The sequence below is a fragment of the Carcharhinus amblyrhynchos genome, chromosome 18 (genome assembly GCF_965287045.1).
Source record: "Carcharhinus amblyrhynchos chromosome 18, sCarAmb.v2.hapA, whole genome shotgun sequence".
Taxonomy (NCBI): Eukaryota; Metazoa; Chordata; class Chondrichthyes; order Carcharhiniformes; family Carcharhinidae; genus Carcharhinus; species Carcharhinus amblyrhynchos.
In genome coordinates this window covers 30,145,789-30,162,377 of record NC_137341.1, presented here as the reverse complement: position 1 = coordinate 30,162,377, position 16,589 = coordinate 30,145,789, and the positions used below count along the sequence as shown (strand labels likewise).

General features: G+C 42.6%; 1 protein-coding gene across 1 annotated transcript in view; it reads left to right on the top strand.

The window, feature by feature from the left end:
* rgs11 (regulator of G protein signaling 11) overlaps positions 1–7,357 on the top strand; it is a 164,735-nt gene extending 157,378 nt beyond the window's left edge. The window contains exon 19 of the mRNA XM_080206663.1: positions 5,494–7,357. Within this exon, the coding sequence (XP_080062789.1) occupies positions 5,494–5,623 (130 nt within the window). The 3' untranslated portion in view covers positions 5,624–7,357. The remainder of the gene's footprint in view (positions 1–5,493) is intronic.
* The last annotated feature ends 9,232 nt before the right edge of the window (positions 7,358–16,589 follow it).

The following is a 16,589-nucleotide window of genomic DNA, read 5'->3' as shown; positions in this document are numbered from 1 at the left end:
TCTGCTAACCAGCTTTCTATCCCTCTCAAGACATTACCTGTCTCTCATGTGCTTTAACTTTATATAGTAGCCTGTTATGTGAGACCTTGCCAAAAGTCTTCTGAAAGTCTTAATAAACCATATCCACTGGCTCTTCTCAGTCAACTCTACTAGTTACATCCTCAAAGAGTTCCAATACATTCATCAAGCATGATTTCCCTTTTGTAAATCCATGCTGACTTTGATTACACCACTGCCTTCCAAATGCTGCATTATGAAATCCTTGATAATGGACTCTACAACTTCCCCAGTACTCACTGATCTCACTGGTATTTCCCCTTTTACTCTCTACCTCCCTTTTTGAATAGCGGGTTTATATTAGCTACCCTCCAATCTGTAAGAACCAGTCCAGAGTCCAAAGAATTTTGGACCGCCAATGGATCTACTATTTCCAAGGCCACTTCCTTAAGTACTCTGGGATAAAGATTGTCAGAACCTAGAGATTTATCCATCTCCAATCCCATCAATTTCCTCAAAACCATTTCTCTACCATTGCTGATTTCCTTCAGCTCCTCACTAAGACATGTTTCTCTCAGAGCTTCCAGTACATTATCCATACTTCCTTTGTGACTGAAGTCAAGTATGAATTTAATTCCTCGGCCATTTTTTTTTACTATTAGTTAAGATCAAGTCTGTTAAATCCAGCTCAGAACGTTGCTAAAGAAAGGACTATTTCAATGTGCTTTGTTATGTTGTCCCATGCATCCGTCAGTAATGTTATTTACATGTTGAAGCTGATAGTATGTGTTTCAAAACTAGGTTATTACACCTAGATAATCACTTTTTTCTCCAGGTAAACTTCTCTTAGGTCTGAGTCATATCCTCAAAGGCCACAAAAAATCTGGAATGTCCTTTGAGCGGTTGAACAGGATTTCAGTTCTATGGCGTGCAGTACACGATGGTGTGGATTTGACTAAGCTGATTCATTTAAATTTTTAAATTCCCTCAACAACATTGAAGGAGCAGGGCAACTGGGATTTCCTGATTTTCATGTTTATTTGCTCTACGTGTGGTCACTGGAAGTTGTTGTCCAATCTGGATATATAAAACAAAGCCTTTCCATTGTTTTAACAACCAAATATCAAAGAATTGATGGGATTTAAGATTGGACATTTTCAATGCATCATCAAATTGCATTTGAATATAGCAATGAAATCTGTGGAGCTGAGCTAAATAATAGTCAGCAGACCTAGTAATGATTGTGGAGAGAGAAACAGAATTAAAAGGGTAAGCAGGGAGCTGGAGTCGTGGGTGTAGAGTGGGAGGGAGGGGGTGGTGCCATTTAACCAGGCAGAAAGGTGTGGGACGGAGAGTCTTCCTAACTCCCCATTATTAAATCAGGATGAGGAAAATCAAGCTTGGCCTTCCTGTGCCTAAACCAATTGAGGCCTTTGAGTGGCAAATTAAGGGCCATTTGAGGGCCTCATCCCACCACCACTGGCATTCTTTGGCTGGCAGATGGTAAAGGGGAGCAGGGTTAACCCCACATGAACAAACCGTCAGGTCTGAGGGCCTATCTATGGGCTGGTGGGATCCCTGTGTCCACCACAAGGCCGCACCAGTGGCAAGAGCTGCTTCTGCCACAGACCCTCCAGATCAATCCCCCTACCCATCACCAGGACATATCTGACTGTCCTCAGCAAAGCTGTCCCACATATCTCTTCTCCAAGGATCCCATGGCACTTGCTTGTCCCAGGTCTTCTGCAGCACCATTGCTGCTGTGTCTGAAATGCTGCCAGCCTCTAATCTGCTGACATCTCTCATTCTGAAGACCCGAGGAATCCTGATGGCAAGCAGGTAAGTGCCTGATTAGAGTCCAACCCCATCAGGGTTCCCAGAAATGGTCAGCTTGCCACCGGCTCTCCAACCAGCAGGTGGGGCCACTGAGGCTCTGAGATTCAGCCCAGTGTTTCAGGTCAATGACCTTCCGTCAGACAGGGGCGGGGTGAGGGGAGAATAGAGCTGTGACAGGTTTCAAACAAGGACGGGGGGACTGGGAAAGGAGGGGAGGAGCAAATAACCAAAGGAAAGGTCTGCGTTGGGTGGAAGACAGGAAGAGATTAAAACGAGAAAAGGGATGATGGTGCTGGATAAAAGGAGATGAATATTCTGCACCCTCTCCTTTCCTTCTCCCCTATGTATTCTATGAATGGTATGCTTTGACTGTAAAGTGGATAAGAAACAATACTTTCACTGTATCCCAATACAAGTGACAATAAATCAAATCAAAGATGGGACAAGTAAAGAAACAAAAGCTGGGTGTAGAGAAGGTGTAACAGAATTACAAACCCTCAGCCACTGTCTGAAAACATGAGAAAGAGAGGTTATGATCTGAAATTGTTGAACTCAGTGTTGAGTCCAGGAGGCTGGAAAGTGCTTGGTTGCAAAATGAGGTGCTGTTCGCCAAGCTTACTTTGAGCTTGGGTCAGTGTCGGGAGACCAGGAACAGGGAGGTCAGAGTGGCAATGGGGCGCAGAATTCAAAAGACGGGTTATTCGGGGTCACGCTCAGGCTGGACGCAGGTTCGCATAAGGCAGTCACCCAGTCTGTGCCTGGCTGCCCACCACCCCCGCCACAACACTTCCCCCGCACCCCCCCCCACCCCACCCCAGAATAAAAGAGGCAGCATGCTGAGCAGCGAATACACAGTAATTAGGCACAGTAATAACTGCGCAGTTAGTCCTTCACCAATGCCACTGAACTACAAATGCTAAGGCAGTTGTGATGATTTCTTCATTTTACAGCAGTCAGAAGTTCAATCATTCTGTGAAGAGTCAGTTAAAGTGGACGAACTGCCACTTGTGGTCTACTTATTGCAGACGTGGACTCCATGGGCAAGAGGGAAAGCGTATTATAATGAGATATATGCTGCAGTCGGCCAATCTCATTTGGAAACTAGGGAAGGGAGGTTTAGATCTGGAGTGATTAGGGAACATGCAGCATCACAGCCTGTGCAGGCGGTGCCCAATATTTCTGCAACTGTCCTGGCTGGAGACACCTCTTTAACCTGTGCTTCACCCTCTCTCCACTCACATTGTCTGTACCTTTAAGACTTGATCCAAAATATTCCTGTAACCAGCTGTGTCTGAACTGACGCCAGCCTACACAGCCGGAGCAGGAATACCACCCAATTACAGGAGGTGAGCCAGATGATACATCTGCTCAAACAGACAGAGCGACAAGACAGTTTCTCATAAAAAACACACAATGAGACATTGGTGCAAGTAGTCAAAGCCGTGGTCAAACAATATCTGGAGTAGGGGAAGGAAGTGAGATAGATGACTGCTGCTTGCCAATGGCCACATTCAGGTCATTGGGTAAATTCTCTACTCTGGGTTTGTAGATCCTCTTCGATTGTAGTGATGTTGAGAAAGCGGCTGCCTGGGCCTGTGCATTATGTTGCGCTACTTTACACACTTCTGCATTGTCTGTGCAGTTCCGGAAATTTCCTTTCTGTTAACCACTCCTTCAGTGCACCAGGTCTACCAGGAAGTAACTGGGGGGAAGGGGGGGATTAGGATATTGAATTTGATGATCAATCATGATCAAAATGAATGGCATTGCAGGCTCGAAGGGCCGAATGGCCTACTTCTATTTCTAGGTTCTATGTTTCTGTATAATGAGCTTTATGATTACAGATTAACCATGTACAAATTGCCAATTCTCACCTACCAATCAGTGCATTAAAGAAACAATCATCTAATAAAAATCAAATACCGAAAAATGTTTTAAATGAATCAGCATCAATGAATAATGTGGGATTTTCGTGTAGATATGGAAGAGGTTCACATTACAGCCTGTTCTGTTGTCTCGCTGAATTGAAACACTAAGAAATGTTGGTATCTATAGTTTCTCACATTTGTAAGTTAAAAGGAACTTGGATTTAATTTTATCTGCCATCTCAGGACAGGAAGTTTTGTACAGAGTCCTGAACTCTGCCCCTTTTGGAATCAGGAAAAGCCAGCTCTGTATAGGAAATAGTCGTTCTATTTGTTTTTCCCCGGAGTGGCCAATCTGAGGACAGAGTCACTGTCCAATTAAGGAGAGGGGGACAGGTTCTCAAAGCTGGAGGACCAGTTGGAGGCCTTCCAGTCTGAAGCTGTGATGGCAGGTAAGTGAGGGAGACACAGGTATCCCAAAACAGAAGCGACATCTGTCCAACTCCTTAAAATCAAATATGAAAAATGGCTGCTGTAGTGTCCAGGCAGGCAGGAACCAGGGTCTCTCTAAGCCTTGCTGGAGAGCTGGCCCTTTGGCCTGCCACTGGTAGGCCTCCTTCAGTTGACCTTGAGACTCTTAACAAGGCAAGTTGGCTACCCACCGCTTGCAGGCGGCTAACCCTGTCACCCATCCACCGCATCCCTTCTCCATCAAAACAGCCTTAAGTGGACTGGGTAACAAGCATGTTGGTTAGCAATGCTGTTTTAAATAGCTAACAATCAAGCCTTGAAGCTGCATATATATGTATCTGGTGAGGAAGACTAAAAACTCCTGCTGAAGCTGAAAACATAAAGCAAATGGGCTCATCATTCACGTTTAGATGGTTTGATGATTTGGTTGAGAGGTCGGGTTAGCTGACTCAGCAGCAGGTTCTAGGACATTTTGTTGTTTTTGATTGCAACGTTTAGCTTGCCATACACCATAATAATTAATACATTTGACAATATTCAGTGCTTCATGCCATGGACTAATGTCCCTGCAGTGATGTAAATGAACACCTAATCAACAATTAAAACTCAGGTGATGGACATGGAGTTCAATGTTTCCTTCAACAGTAAGAAGTCTCACACCACCAGGTTAACGTCCAACAGGTTTATTTGGAATAACGAGCTTTCGGAGCACTGCTCCTTCATCAGGTGAGACTTCTTACTGTGCCCACCCCCATCCAATGCCAGCATCTCCACATCATGGTTCTTCAATAGTGTGCAAGTGGTTCACCGCACCTGCCTACAGAAGACTGGAGCAGAAGGTAGGTTACTTACGAGATCATATATTTCTGTAGCCAGAAGTGGCAAAAGGAGTCAGTGATGCTTGAGATGGAGCAATTATATTGTGCTGATTAGTGATCCTGCAAGTAAACTGTAAGGTTTTAGCAGTGCGTGTCTATGATAAATTCATTGCAGGGAAATGTTCCTGGCCTCTGTAGGCGTTAGTGGCATCCGATGTGTCCTTGAACTAATAAGACCACAAAACATGAGAAATGCAGGAATGAGGCAATATGCAACATAGTTATCGGCACTTGGTTATGTAGCATCTAACACACAACATAGATTTTTGGGCAAGAGAGTCATTTGCTGGACATTGAATAGAAACGATATTATCTACAATTGGAAAATATTGAGTAGAGGCGAGTTTCCTCACATTAGCTCACGAAATGTAATCATCAAACGCAAATCTCTAATTCTTCGATGATTGAAATGCTAGATAATAACATTCTGTCACTGCTTTTCCTAGTGTCTCTCTGACTGCAGATGAGGTCGACCCAGAAACTCAAGATTGCGTAAATTTGGAAGATACAAGAATGTCAGAGAACAAGGAGGCTGAATCTGAAGAGGATGAGTTTGGATGGACAACAAGATGTTAGAAACAAAGACTAGACTATAGAAGAAGAGTTTTTTTTTCTTTTTTTATTGTGAAGTGCCTTTATTTATATTTAAGAAAATGCACTTTATAGATTTGCTTTAGAGTATGTTCCACACAGCTTCAGCATTGCCCTTAACTCAATCATTTTAATAATTTTATATCAAATATTTGAAATATTAGCTGTATACACACTTAATTACTTTCCTTGTCTTATAGTTTCATAGCTATTGTTTGTTTAGTTTATCAAAGTTTGGTATTAACAAATTGTCAACTTATGAACTAAAATGTACCTTTATTTTAACATTCACCTGCTTTACTGTGATTGGCTCTCAAATGTCCAAAAATGTCCTTACCTGGTCTGGCCTACATGTGACTCCAGAGCCACAGCAACATGGCTGACTCAACCACCCTCCAAGAGCAACTAGGAATAGACAATAAATGCTGGTCAGCCAGCGAAGCCCATATCCCATGAACAAATAAAAAAACTCCCTTTTTCTTAATATTAGGCACAACAAGTCTGAGGGGGTGAAGAGGTGTTCTCAGTGTAACTCAATCATACATGTGCCCCTTTCAAACTGATTTACAGTTAATGGCACATTCCGTGCAGCTGTCTCCCAAATAATAGGTTAAATTTAGCTTGTAGGATTCTTGAAGGAAACATGTTTGGATCAGAAGATCAAGTTACTCGACTGATAGTTTGTCAAAAGGAAGTAGAACGAATTTGCTTTTATCAAGAATCTCAACATTTTCTTGAGAGGTTTGAAAACACTTTGCAAACAGTTACTCACAAAATGCAGTCACTGTTATGTGGTCACTTGCATCCGAAGTGATCATTTAATAGCTGTTGGAATGTTAGAGCACTGGGAGAAGTTCTTGCCCTTCTTGAACTATTCGAATAGTAATGCTGATCCAAATGATGGTCCTTCTGTCAAAACACCAACATGTCAGCACTGTGCAAAAGTGTCTCAATTGCAGGCTGAAAGTCAGCAGCAAGGTCTCAATCCAACAACCTTCCGATTCTGAGGTAAGTGTTATCAACAGAGTCAAGCCGATAGTTAAGAAGACAGATAACAGATTGCTATTAACTCCATTGATTGAAGTCCTGTCCTCATTAAGGGGGTTAATCAATTGGAGTCAGATTCAGGAGAAGGCCTCATTCTTTAATTAGTATACTGCTAAACTTAGTAAATCACTGCAAATTGAATTCTGACTTTTTTAAGTACAAGAGAACAAAAACAGATATTGGCTGGAAATCTTTCTACTACAGATGAACCTAGTTTATCTGCCCTAGATTAGTTGCCCAAACTACATGTTAGTTCATTAAGGTAGCACGTAAGTGATCTGTGGTCATTTACTACATCAACCCACCTTACATCAAGGCAATATTTTCTCTTGCTTTTGTCGCTGACAATGAAATAATCTGCATTCTCTTTTTAGCTTGTACAAGTTAAAGGGCTTGAGCAATATTGTGTTCAGTTACTAGGTTCTGCTATCCTGAATACTTTTTGGTTCTTTCGTAATTACTCATAACACTTTCACAAAAAAGGAGACTAACTCAAATAAGATGATTCACACAATATCAACAAAAATCCTGGGGCATGGAACTGGTCTCGATAGTGCGTAATGGTCAATGGACAGTCGATACGCCATTTTATACTCCATCCCTACATATTCTCCACTGATTCCATGGGATATCAAATGAACTGCTGCTCACCTTTTGTTTTGTCCTGCGGGTAATGTTGAAAAATAGCCAAAAACTTGCTTAGAAGTACTGTAATAAAATGTGTATATATATCAAAGAAATTTTTGATCTATTAAATATTTTGCATCAAAATATTAAGCATGGCTAACTAAGGGACTTCAGAAATATTAGGAAGAAGCTACCCATGACATTGTAGAACAAACACTAATTATTAATTACGCAGACTGTAATTGATAAGCTATCCTCAAGCCCATCTGTTATCCACAGCAATGACTCTTTGTTATTATCTAAAATAGCCTAAAAAGATTTCAGCAAACCATTGCAAAACAATCTTAACAAGAGTAAATTGGAACTGACCTCCCAACATCAGTCCTTGTACCATACATGACAATAGCACACCTGGCTCAGTTGACACTGCAAACTCCTCCTCACCAACATCAGGAGACTTGTACTAAATTTGGGAGAGCTAGCCCACTGACTAGTCAAGGAATAGCCCAATGTAGTCATATGGAAACAATTTCAGATAAAGGCCATCACTGTGCTTATCAGGCTGGCAGAACACACGCACCAGAGGTGTTGGCACAATGGCATATGCCCAGGTCTTCCACTGCCAATAGCAATGAATGGTGAGAGACTATTGCTGGATGCAACAGTACAGCAAGTTCCAGGGAGCCCATTTATACTTGAATCTGGTGATCCACAGGAAATGTATCTATGGGTGTCCACAGTGATGCCATGGGAACCAGGCCACCTGTAAACTTGGGTTGTTTGCCCTACATTTCCACTTTCTCTACCCTGATTTACTAAGGGCTGCGCATTGCAAACGTAAATTCTTTTCAGGAACACAGCCTTAATCAGGAGGAATATGAAAGCATTCCAGCAAATTAAAATTCAGCCTTTTAACAGAGCTCCAGATAAATTAAAAGTAACACTTCAAATGGATTTCCTCTCAAGTTGGCAAGCCTGCAAAGCCCTGCAGTCCTGCCACATCTAGTTGTGAATGCCGGTGGACAATTAACACTACCCAAATATCCCCACCCTCCATGATGGCGGAGCCCAACACATCAATGCAAAAAATTAGTTGGAAGCATTTGCAATCATTGTCAACCAGAAGTGCTGAATGGATGATCCTCAGGACCCCAGCATCATAGTTGCCAGTCTTCAGCCAATTTGATTCACTCCACATAACATCACAGAATAGCTCCGGATACTGCAAAGGCAATTGGCCTTGATGCTATTCCAGCAATTATACGTGTGCTCCTGAATTTGTCCCAACCTTAGCCAAGCTCTTCCAGTGCAGCTAGAACACTGGCACCTACCCAACAATGTGGAAAATTGCCCAACCAAGTCCTTTCCACAAAAAGCAATACAATCCAAACTGACCAATTACCACCCTATCAGTCTGCTCTTGAGAGTATTGTTGACACTGCTTTCAAGCAGCATTTACAGAGCAATAGCTTTCTCACTGATCCTCAGTTTGGATTCTGCCAGGGCCATTTGGCTTCTGACCGCATTAATGGCTCAGTCCAAACATGGACAAAAGAGCTGGACTCAAAGGGTGAGCTGAGACTAACTGCCCTTGACATTAAGACAACATTTCACCAAATACAACATCAAGGCACCCCAGCAAAATTGAAGTCAAGTAAGTTCAAGGAGAAAACTCTTAAGCTGACTAGGGTCATCCCCAGCACAAAGAAATCAAGGCAATCAGCAGAATCAGCATGGTGTATGAAAGTGAAATCATGTTTTAACAATTTATTGGAGTGCCCTAGTGCAGGTATCACAAAAGGCAAGTGAGTATACAGATGCAGCAAGTAATTAGGAAAGCTATTGGCTCTTATCATTTATTGTGAGGGGAATTGATTACAGAAATAGGGAGGTTATGCTTCAGTTGTATAAGGCAGTAATGAGACCACATATGGAGCATTGTGTACAGGATTAGTCTCCCTAGTCAAGGAAAGATGTAAATATGTTACAATCAGTTTAGAGAAGGTTTACCAGCCTATTACCAATTAAGAGTATAGAAATGCAGAGGGACTTGGGAGTGCAAGTGCACAAGTCTCTGAAGGTGGCAACCCAGGTGGAGAAGGTTGCGAAGAAAGCTTATGGAATGCTAGCCTTTATAGGAAGGGGTATAGAGTATAAGAGCTGCTGTCTAATGCTTCAGTTGTACAGAATGTTGGTTAGGCCGCATTTAGAGTACTGCGTCCAGTTCTGGTCACCTTACTACCGGAAGGACGTGGAGACCCTGGAGAGAGTGCAGAGGAGGTTTACCAGGATGCTGCCTGGTATGGAAGGACTGGGATATGAGGAAAGATTGGGTAAACTGGGGCTTTTCTCCTTAGAAAGACGGAGATTAAGGGGGGATATGATAGAGTTAAAATAATGAAAGTATAAAATAATGAAAGGTATAGATAGAGTCAACAGTGGCAGGCTTTTTCCCAGATTGGAGACAAATATCACAAGAGGTCACGATCTAAGAGTGAGGGGGGAGAAGTATAATATGGATACTAGAGGAAGGTTTTTCACACAGACGGTCGTGGGGGTATGGAATGCGCTACCAAGTAAGGTGGTTGAGGCAGGCACGCTGGACTTGTTTAAGGTTTACTTAGATAGGCACGAGTGACACAGGGATGGAGGGTTATAGGCGACAGTTTTAAAAAGGGTCAGAGCCTCGGGATGATACTGGAAATGTAATACTACATGTTAATGTTTTGTCTCTTTTAATCCGCAGGTATGTCGGTCCACCTTGTTGTCAAACGAGGGGCATGCACACGGGTCGTGCGTGGGCTGCTCTTGGATGTTTCGAGAGTGGCCTAGTACTTCACGTCGTGTGGTGTGCTTAAAACTGGACCAGCAGATGGGCACCACAACAGCTCAGTGACTATCACTGCTAGCTGTGCAGATACATGGATTTGGGGCTGTGTCTGTGGGAGTTTGCGCATTCTCCCTGTGGTTGCGTGGGTTTCCTCCGGGTGCTCTGGTTTCCTCCCACACCCCAAAGATGTGCTTTTAGGCTGATTGGTGTACCAAATTGACCCTACACTATTCTCCCCTGAATCTGATTACAATAGGGGAACCATTAGCATACACACGGGGCAAGGTAGGTGTAGGAAAATGCTTTGTTAAGACGGCAGCGCGGGCTCATTGGGCCGAAGGGCCTGTTTCCCGTGCTGGGTTGTTCTTTGCTCTTTGTTCTTTGTACCAGGAACAGGCAGGTTGTCTCATGAGGAAAGATTGGAGAGGTTAGGTTTATATTCACTAGAGTTTAAAAGAGTAAAAGCAACTTGATCAAAGCCTTTAAGATACTGAAGGTATTGACAGAGTGGATGTGGAGAAGATGTTTCCTCTTGTTGGAGAATCTAGAACTAGGGGCTCATTGTTTAAAAATAAGGGGGTTGCTCATTTAAGACAGATGAAGAGATATTTTTCTCTCAGAGGGTTATGGCATAGTGGTTAGCACTGCTGTCAGACAGTGCCAGGGACCTGAGTTCAATTCCTGCCTTGGGTCACTGTCTGTGTGGAGTTTGCACATTCTTCCTGTGTTGGTACCGCTGGGTGTTCCAGTTTCCTGCCACGGTCCAAAGATGTGTGGGTTATGTGGATTGGTTATGTTAAATTGCCCCTTAGTTTTAGGGGGACTAGCTAGAGTAAAATGAATGGTATTATAGGGATAGGGCCTGGGTGGAATCATGGTTGGTGCAGACCCAATGGGTCAAATGGCCTCTTCCTGTACAGTAGGATTCTATGGAACTCTCTTCCTCAAAAGACAGGAGAAAGCAAAGTCTTTGAATATTTTTAAGGTACAGCTTGATGAATTTCTGATTAGTAAGAAGGTGGAAGGTTATTGGGGTAGACTGGAATGTGAAGTTGAGGTTAGTCAGTAATGGCAACACCCCCATTTTTTTAAACCGCAATAAAATGTACTTTAAAATCATTCAATGTTCAGACATTTGGCCATTCTTTGTATTAATCGGTTAGTCCAAGATTATCCAGTAGGTGGCAGTAAGAGATTATTTGATAAGTTAGTTGCCTCACCTATATTTTAACCAGATATATTTCTGCTTCAGAAGGAGGTCAAGGTTTATAATTCATATATAAATGGATTAATCTAATTGTAGTTCATGAATTGTGGACATCACAGTGATGCTAATAAGCTTACATGGAGATTCCCTGCATAACAATGCCTTATGAGTAATTAAAATATTCATTTTAAACTGGAACAAAATTAACTTGGTTATTTATCCAAACAATTTTTACAAGTATCCCTAGATCAGCCCAGTCGAAGATTCAAATTCGAAAAAGAATTCAAAGACTGGGTTGCTGCTTATTGTTTGCAACACATTGTTCAAAATCATTTTTAAAAAATTAAAGTCGTCAATTATATAAATTCAGCTGGATATGAAAATACTGGCACTCTGCGCAGTTCCTGCAAAGCATTCCTTCATAGAGATAAAGAAGTTACTTATTCCATCGAGTCCATTGGAAGTTTTAGCTCCTGAGATAGATTGAGAAGAATTATAGGCAACAAATGTGCGGAGACTTCCACTACAATTACAATGTAAAGACCAACATTAGGTCTAAAGTCTGGAGCAGTGATGGTGTTGCAGTAGTGTCACTGCATCAGTCATTCAAGAGACCCACACGTGATGCTCTGACACCATGGGTTCAAATCCATCAGAGGAATTTAAATTTAACTCATTGTAATAATTTTGGAATTGACAGCTAGTCTCAGTACATCAAATTATCATTACTGTCATCAGGTTCACTAATGTCCTTTAAGGGAGAAAATATGCCATAGAGTCATAGAGGTTTACAGTATGGTAATAGGCTCTTTGGCCCAAGTTGTCCATGCCGTCTTTTTTTAATCACTAAGCTAGTCCCAACTGCCCGCGTTTGGCCCATATCCCTCTATACCCATCTTCTCCATGTAACTATCTAAATGCTTTTTAAAAGATAAAATTGTACCAGCCTCTACTACTACCTCTGGCAGCTTGTTCCAGACACTCACCACCCTCTGTGTGAAATAATTGTCCCTCTGGACCCCTTTGTATCGCTCTCCTCTCACTTTAAACCTATGCCCTCTAGTTTTAGACTCCCTTGCCTTTGGGAAAAGATGTTGACTATCTACCTTATCTATGCCCTCATTATTTTATAGACCACTATAAGGTCGTCCCTAAGCCTCCTATGCTTCGGAGAAAAAAGTCCCAGTCTATCCAGCCTCTCCATATAACTCAAACCATCAAGTCTCGGTAGCATCCTAGTAAATCTTTTTTGCACTCTTTCTAGTTTAATAATATCCTTTCCATCATAGGGTGACCAGGATTGCACACAAGTGTGGCCTTACCAATGCCTTCAATGTTCTGGCCAATGAAACCAAGCATGCTGAAAGCCTTCTCCTCCACTCTGTCCACCTGTGACTCAATTTTCAAGGAGCTGTGAACTTGTACCTCTAGTTTTCTTTGTTCCATAACTCTTCCCAATGCCCAACCATTAACTCAGTAGGTGCTGCATTCGTTCGATCTACCAAACTGCATCACCTTGCAATCATCTAAATTAAACTCCGTGTTTACCTGCCATGGCCTGCCTGTTCCAGAGGGATAGGAACAAATTCTGCCTTTGCCATGGCATTCATACACTTGCCATGTATGAATTTTAAGAAGTGCACAATATCAATTATTACAGACTTTAATCACCAAGATGGTTTGAACAGCCAATCAGATCAATTCAAAGATATTTAGCAGAAGGATATTTACTTGTTGTAAAACATTAATTCAGGCAAGCGATGTTTTTAAATGATGTGAATGTCATTGGCTAGGCCGGTATTTATTGCCCACCCCTAATTGCCCTTGAGTGGTGCTGAGTTGCCCTCTTGAACTGCTGCAGTCCATGTGGTGTAGGTACACCCACCATGCTGTTAGAAAGGAAGTTCTGGGATTTTGACTGAGCGATAGTGAAGCAATGACAATACATTTCCACTCAGGATGGTGAGTGACCTGGAGGAGAACTTGCAGGTGGTGGTGTCACCAGGTATTTGTTGCCCTTGTTATTTTGAGGTGGTGGAGATCATGGCCAGAGGTGGGAAAGCCGGTGGGGGCGGGGAATCCAGCAGGAATAGTCCTGTGTTGTGGCTTGATCAGGTTGACAGCTCATTTTAGGTGTAGTTGGTGCCATTCCTGGCACACTCTCCACCATTCCTTATTAAGTGTGACACAATGGCCGTGTCTCTGAGCCCATGTTCGCCACATGTGCAAAAGGCAACCTGTACTCAAAATATCACCCAAGTTGGAAAACAAGAATCTCACTGGCAAGACCTCATTTCTTGATTTTCTCTCCTCATTAATGAGGGGGGCGGCGGGTGGTGTGATTTCCCCAGTGCTTGTTAGGTAGGCTGCCCCCGTTGGGTTGTTAGGTAGAGGGTGGGATTGGGGGAAAGGTTGATCAGGTTTTCATGTGGGGTTGGGTTCCCTGATTCCATGGGGAGTGCGGAGGGGATGGTGTTTTAACGCAGGTCGGGGTGCCCTTTTCAAAGCCAGTGTTGAGGGCTCTATCAGGCCTCACCCTCGCCAGCCTGACAGTGAAATCCAGGTTCCCCCAGACTTTCTGTGCGCAGAGTGCCAAAGAATTTGGAGAAAAATCTCAGCCATGCAAAGGAGAGCTACACATGGGCTTTCTCATCCTAGTCAGCTGTCTGTGCACAAAGTGCAAAATTCCTCCCAATATCTAATCTGGCTTCTCGCAGCAGTGAGTTGTGTTTATGTATTGAAAACTGACTTGGTAGGATTTCTAAAATGTTACAATCATGCTCATTTCAGAAGAACACAACACTGAGGTTCCGTGTACCCCACTAAGTTATATTTTAAATACAAAAACCTCCTCCACATTGCATATCAGGGAGGTTTTGCTGTGGAGATCCTGACACACATCAGCAACATGTATCAGAAAATTGCACTCATCCACAGCAGAAAATCTCCCCAATATTGGTGTGGAAACCAAAAAAGGATTATCTTACATTACAACTGACTCTTTACTGAAAGCAAAGATCTCATGACACCACATCCAAAATGGAGCAGAAAGAGGAAAAGAAAATTATATATTCTACATTGTCATTGTAAAACTGTAATTAAATATTATATTCATCCACCTACTGTGTCCTTAATGTCTTAAATATGCTGCAACTCTTCATATTCACTCTCGCTCATCTGGACACACCTGACAATACAGCAAAGGAAATGGGAGACACAAGAATTGGAAGAATGTAGGGTTCCTGGAGGAGATTAGGACTGACGGAAGTCATCAAAATAGGGAGAGTTGAGGCCCTGCAGTAGTTTCTAACAAGGTGATGAGCCAAGGGCACAAGGATAGGTGTGAGTTAGAATACAGGCAACAAGGCTGTTAGGTGAATTTAGGTGGGCTAATGGCCTAGTGGTATTATCGCTGGACTATTAATCCAGAAACTCAGCTAATCTTCTGGAGACCTGGGTTCGAATCCTGCCACGGCAGATGATGGAATTTGAATTCAATAAAAACATCTGGAATTAAGAATCTACTGATAACCATTGTTGGAAAAACCCATCTGGTTCATGAATGTCCTTTAGGGAAGGAAATCTGCTATACTTACTTACCTGGTCTGAGCTACATGTGACTCCAGAGCCACAGCAATGTGGTTGACTCTCAACTGCCCTCTGAAATGGCCCAGCTAGCCACCGATTTTAAGGGCGATTAGGGATGGGCAATAAATGTCAGCTGGACAGCGACACCCATATCCCACTAATGAATAAAAATAAGTTTACAAAGTGTGATATTTATGTTGGACGTAGGGGTGGGGGGAGCATTGGAATAGTCAGATCTGAAGGTTTTGAAAGTTTCAATAGCAGGGAGACTGATGTCAGGTCAGATACAAGCAATATTTCAGAGGTGGAAGCAGGTATTCTTTGTGATGGAGAGGGTTTGTTGTTAGAACCTTAACTCCAATCACCTATACATAAGAAAATGTATTTATAAAACATACACTCAAAATGTTGGAGAAAAGACCAAATACAATTTCCTGCAAGTAACAGAATGAAAGGGAGTGACAGTGATGTACTAAATTCCCTGTGATGTATCTGCACATCATTTTATGCAATATTTACGTTCACGCCCAGAGGAAGAATCACTCCTGTTAACCCCAGGTCTCCCTCCAGCAGATGTCACAGCTATGTGGCGACCTACTTTGTGGAGTCATGTTATTGAAGAGGGTCTTCATAGCGTCATAAAATCCTTGCCATGCGGAAAGAGGCCATTCAGCCCATCGAGTCTCCACTGACCACAATCCCACCCAGGCCCTATTCCCGTAATCCTACATATTTACCCTATTAATTCCCATGACACTCAGGTCAACTTAGCATAGCCAATAAACCTAACTCCCACATCTTTGGACTGTGGAAGGAAACTGTAGCACTTGGAAGAAACCCACACAGACATGGGGAGAATGTGCAAACTCCACACAGCGATCCAAAGCTGGAATTGAACCTGGGCTCCTGGCACTATGAGGCAGCAGTGCTAACCATTGTGCCACCGTGATATGCTCAAGGAGTGCAGCCTGAATCTTTGAGCATGGGGCAAGGACAGCCAAAGAGATGTAACTATTAGAATTGTTACTAATTAATCAAAATAGTAACTAATAACGTTCTTCCTGCAAATCAGGAACCCTCAAAGGAATTCCAGTTATGACCTAGAAAAATAGCAGTGGAATGGGACTCACTGTGTAAAAGGAAATTCTCATCTCCTCTCTGATTCTTTTGCAAATTATCTTAAATCCCTGACCTCTGGTTTCCGAGCCCCCGGAAAGTGGAAATGGTTTCTCTCTATTTGCTTGGTTGCAATCGTCCATCAGTTTGAACATTTCTGTTAGGTCTTCCCTAAACATTTTGGGTAGAAAACTCATCTCTCATCTCTCTACAGAACTGAAGCCCTTCAGCCACAGCATCTTTCTAATCAATACGTGGATAAGCTGATAAGCTGAAGTAAATGGAATGGGAGAAAACATTTTTTTTTGGAGATCATGAATACCAGTAAAAATCAATTGGGCTGAGTGGCCGGTGCCTGTGTTATAAATTGTATCTAGGTCTATGTAAATCTCCTCTGCACCCTCTTCTAGCCTTTTTCATCCTTCCCAGAGTGTGATACACAAAACAAAGAAACATAGAAGCTAGGAAGAGGCCATTTGGCCCTTCGAGCCTGCTCCACCATTCATCATGATCATGGCTGATCGTCCAACTCAATA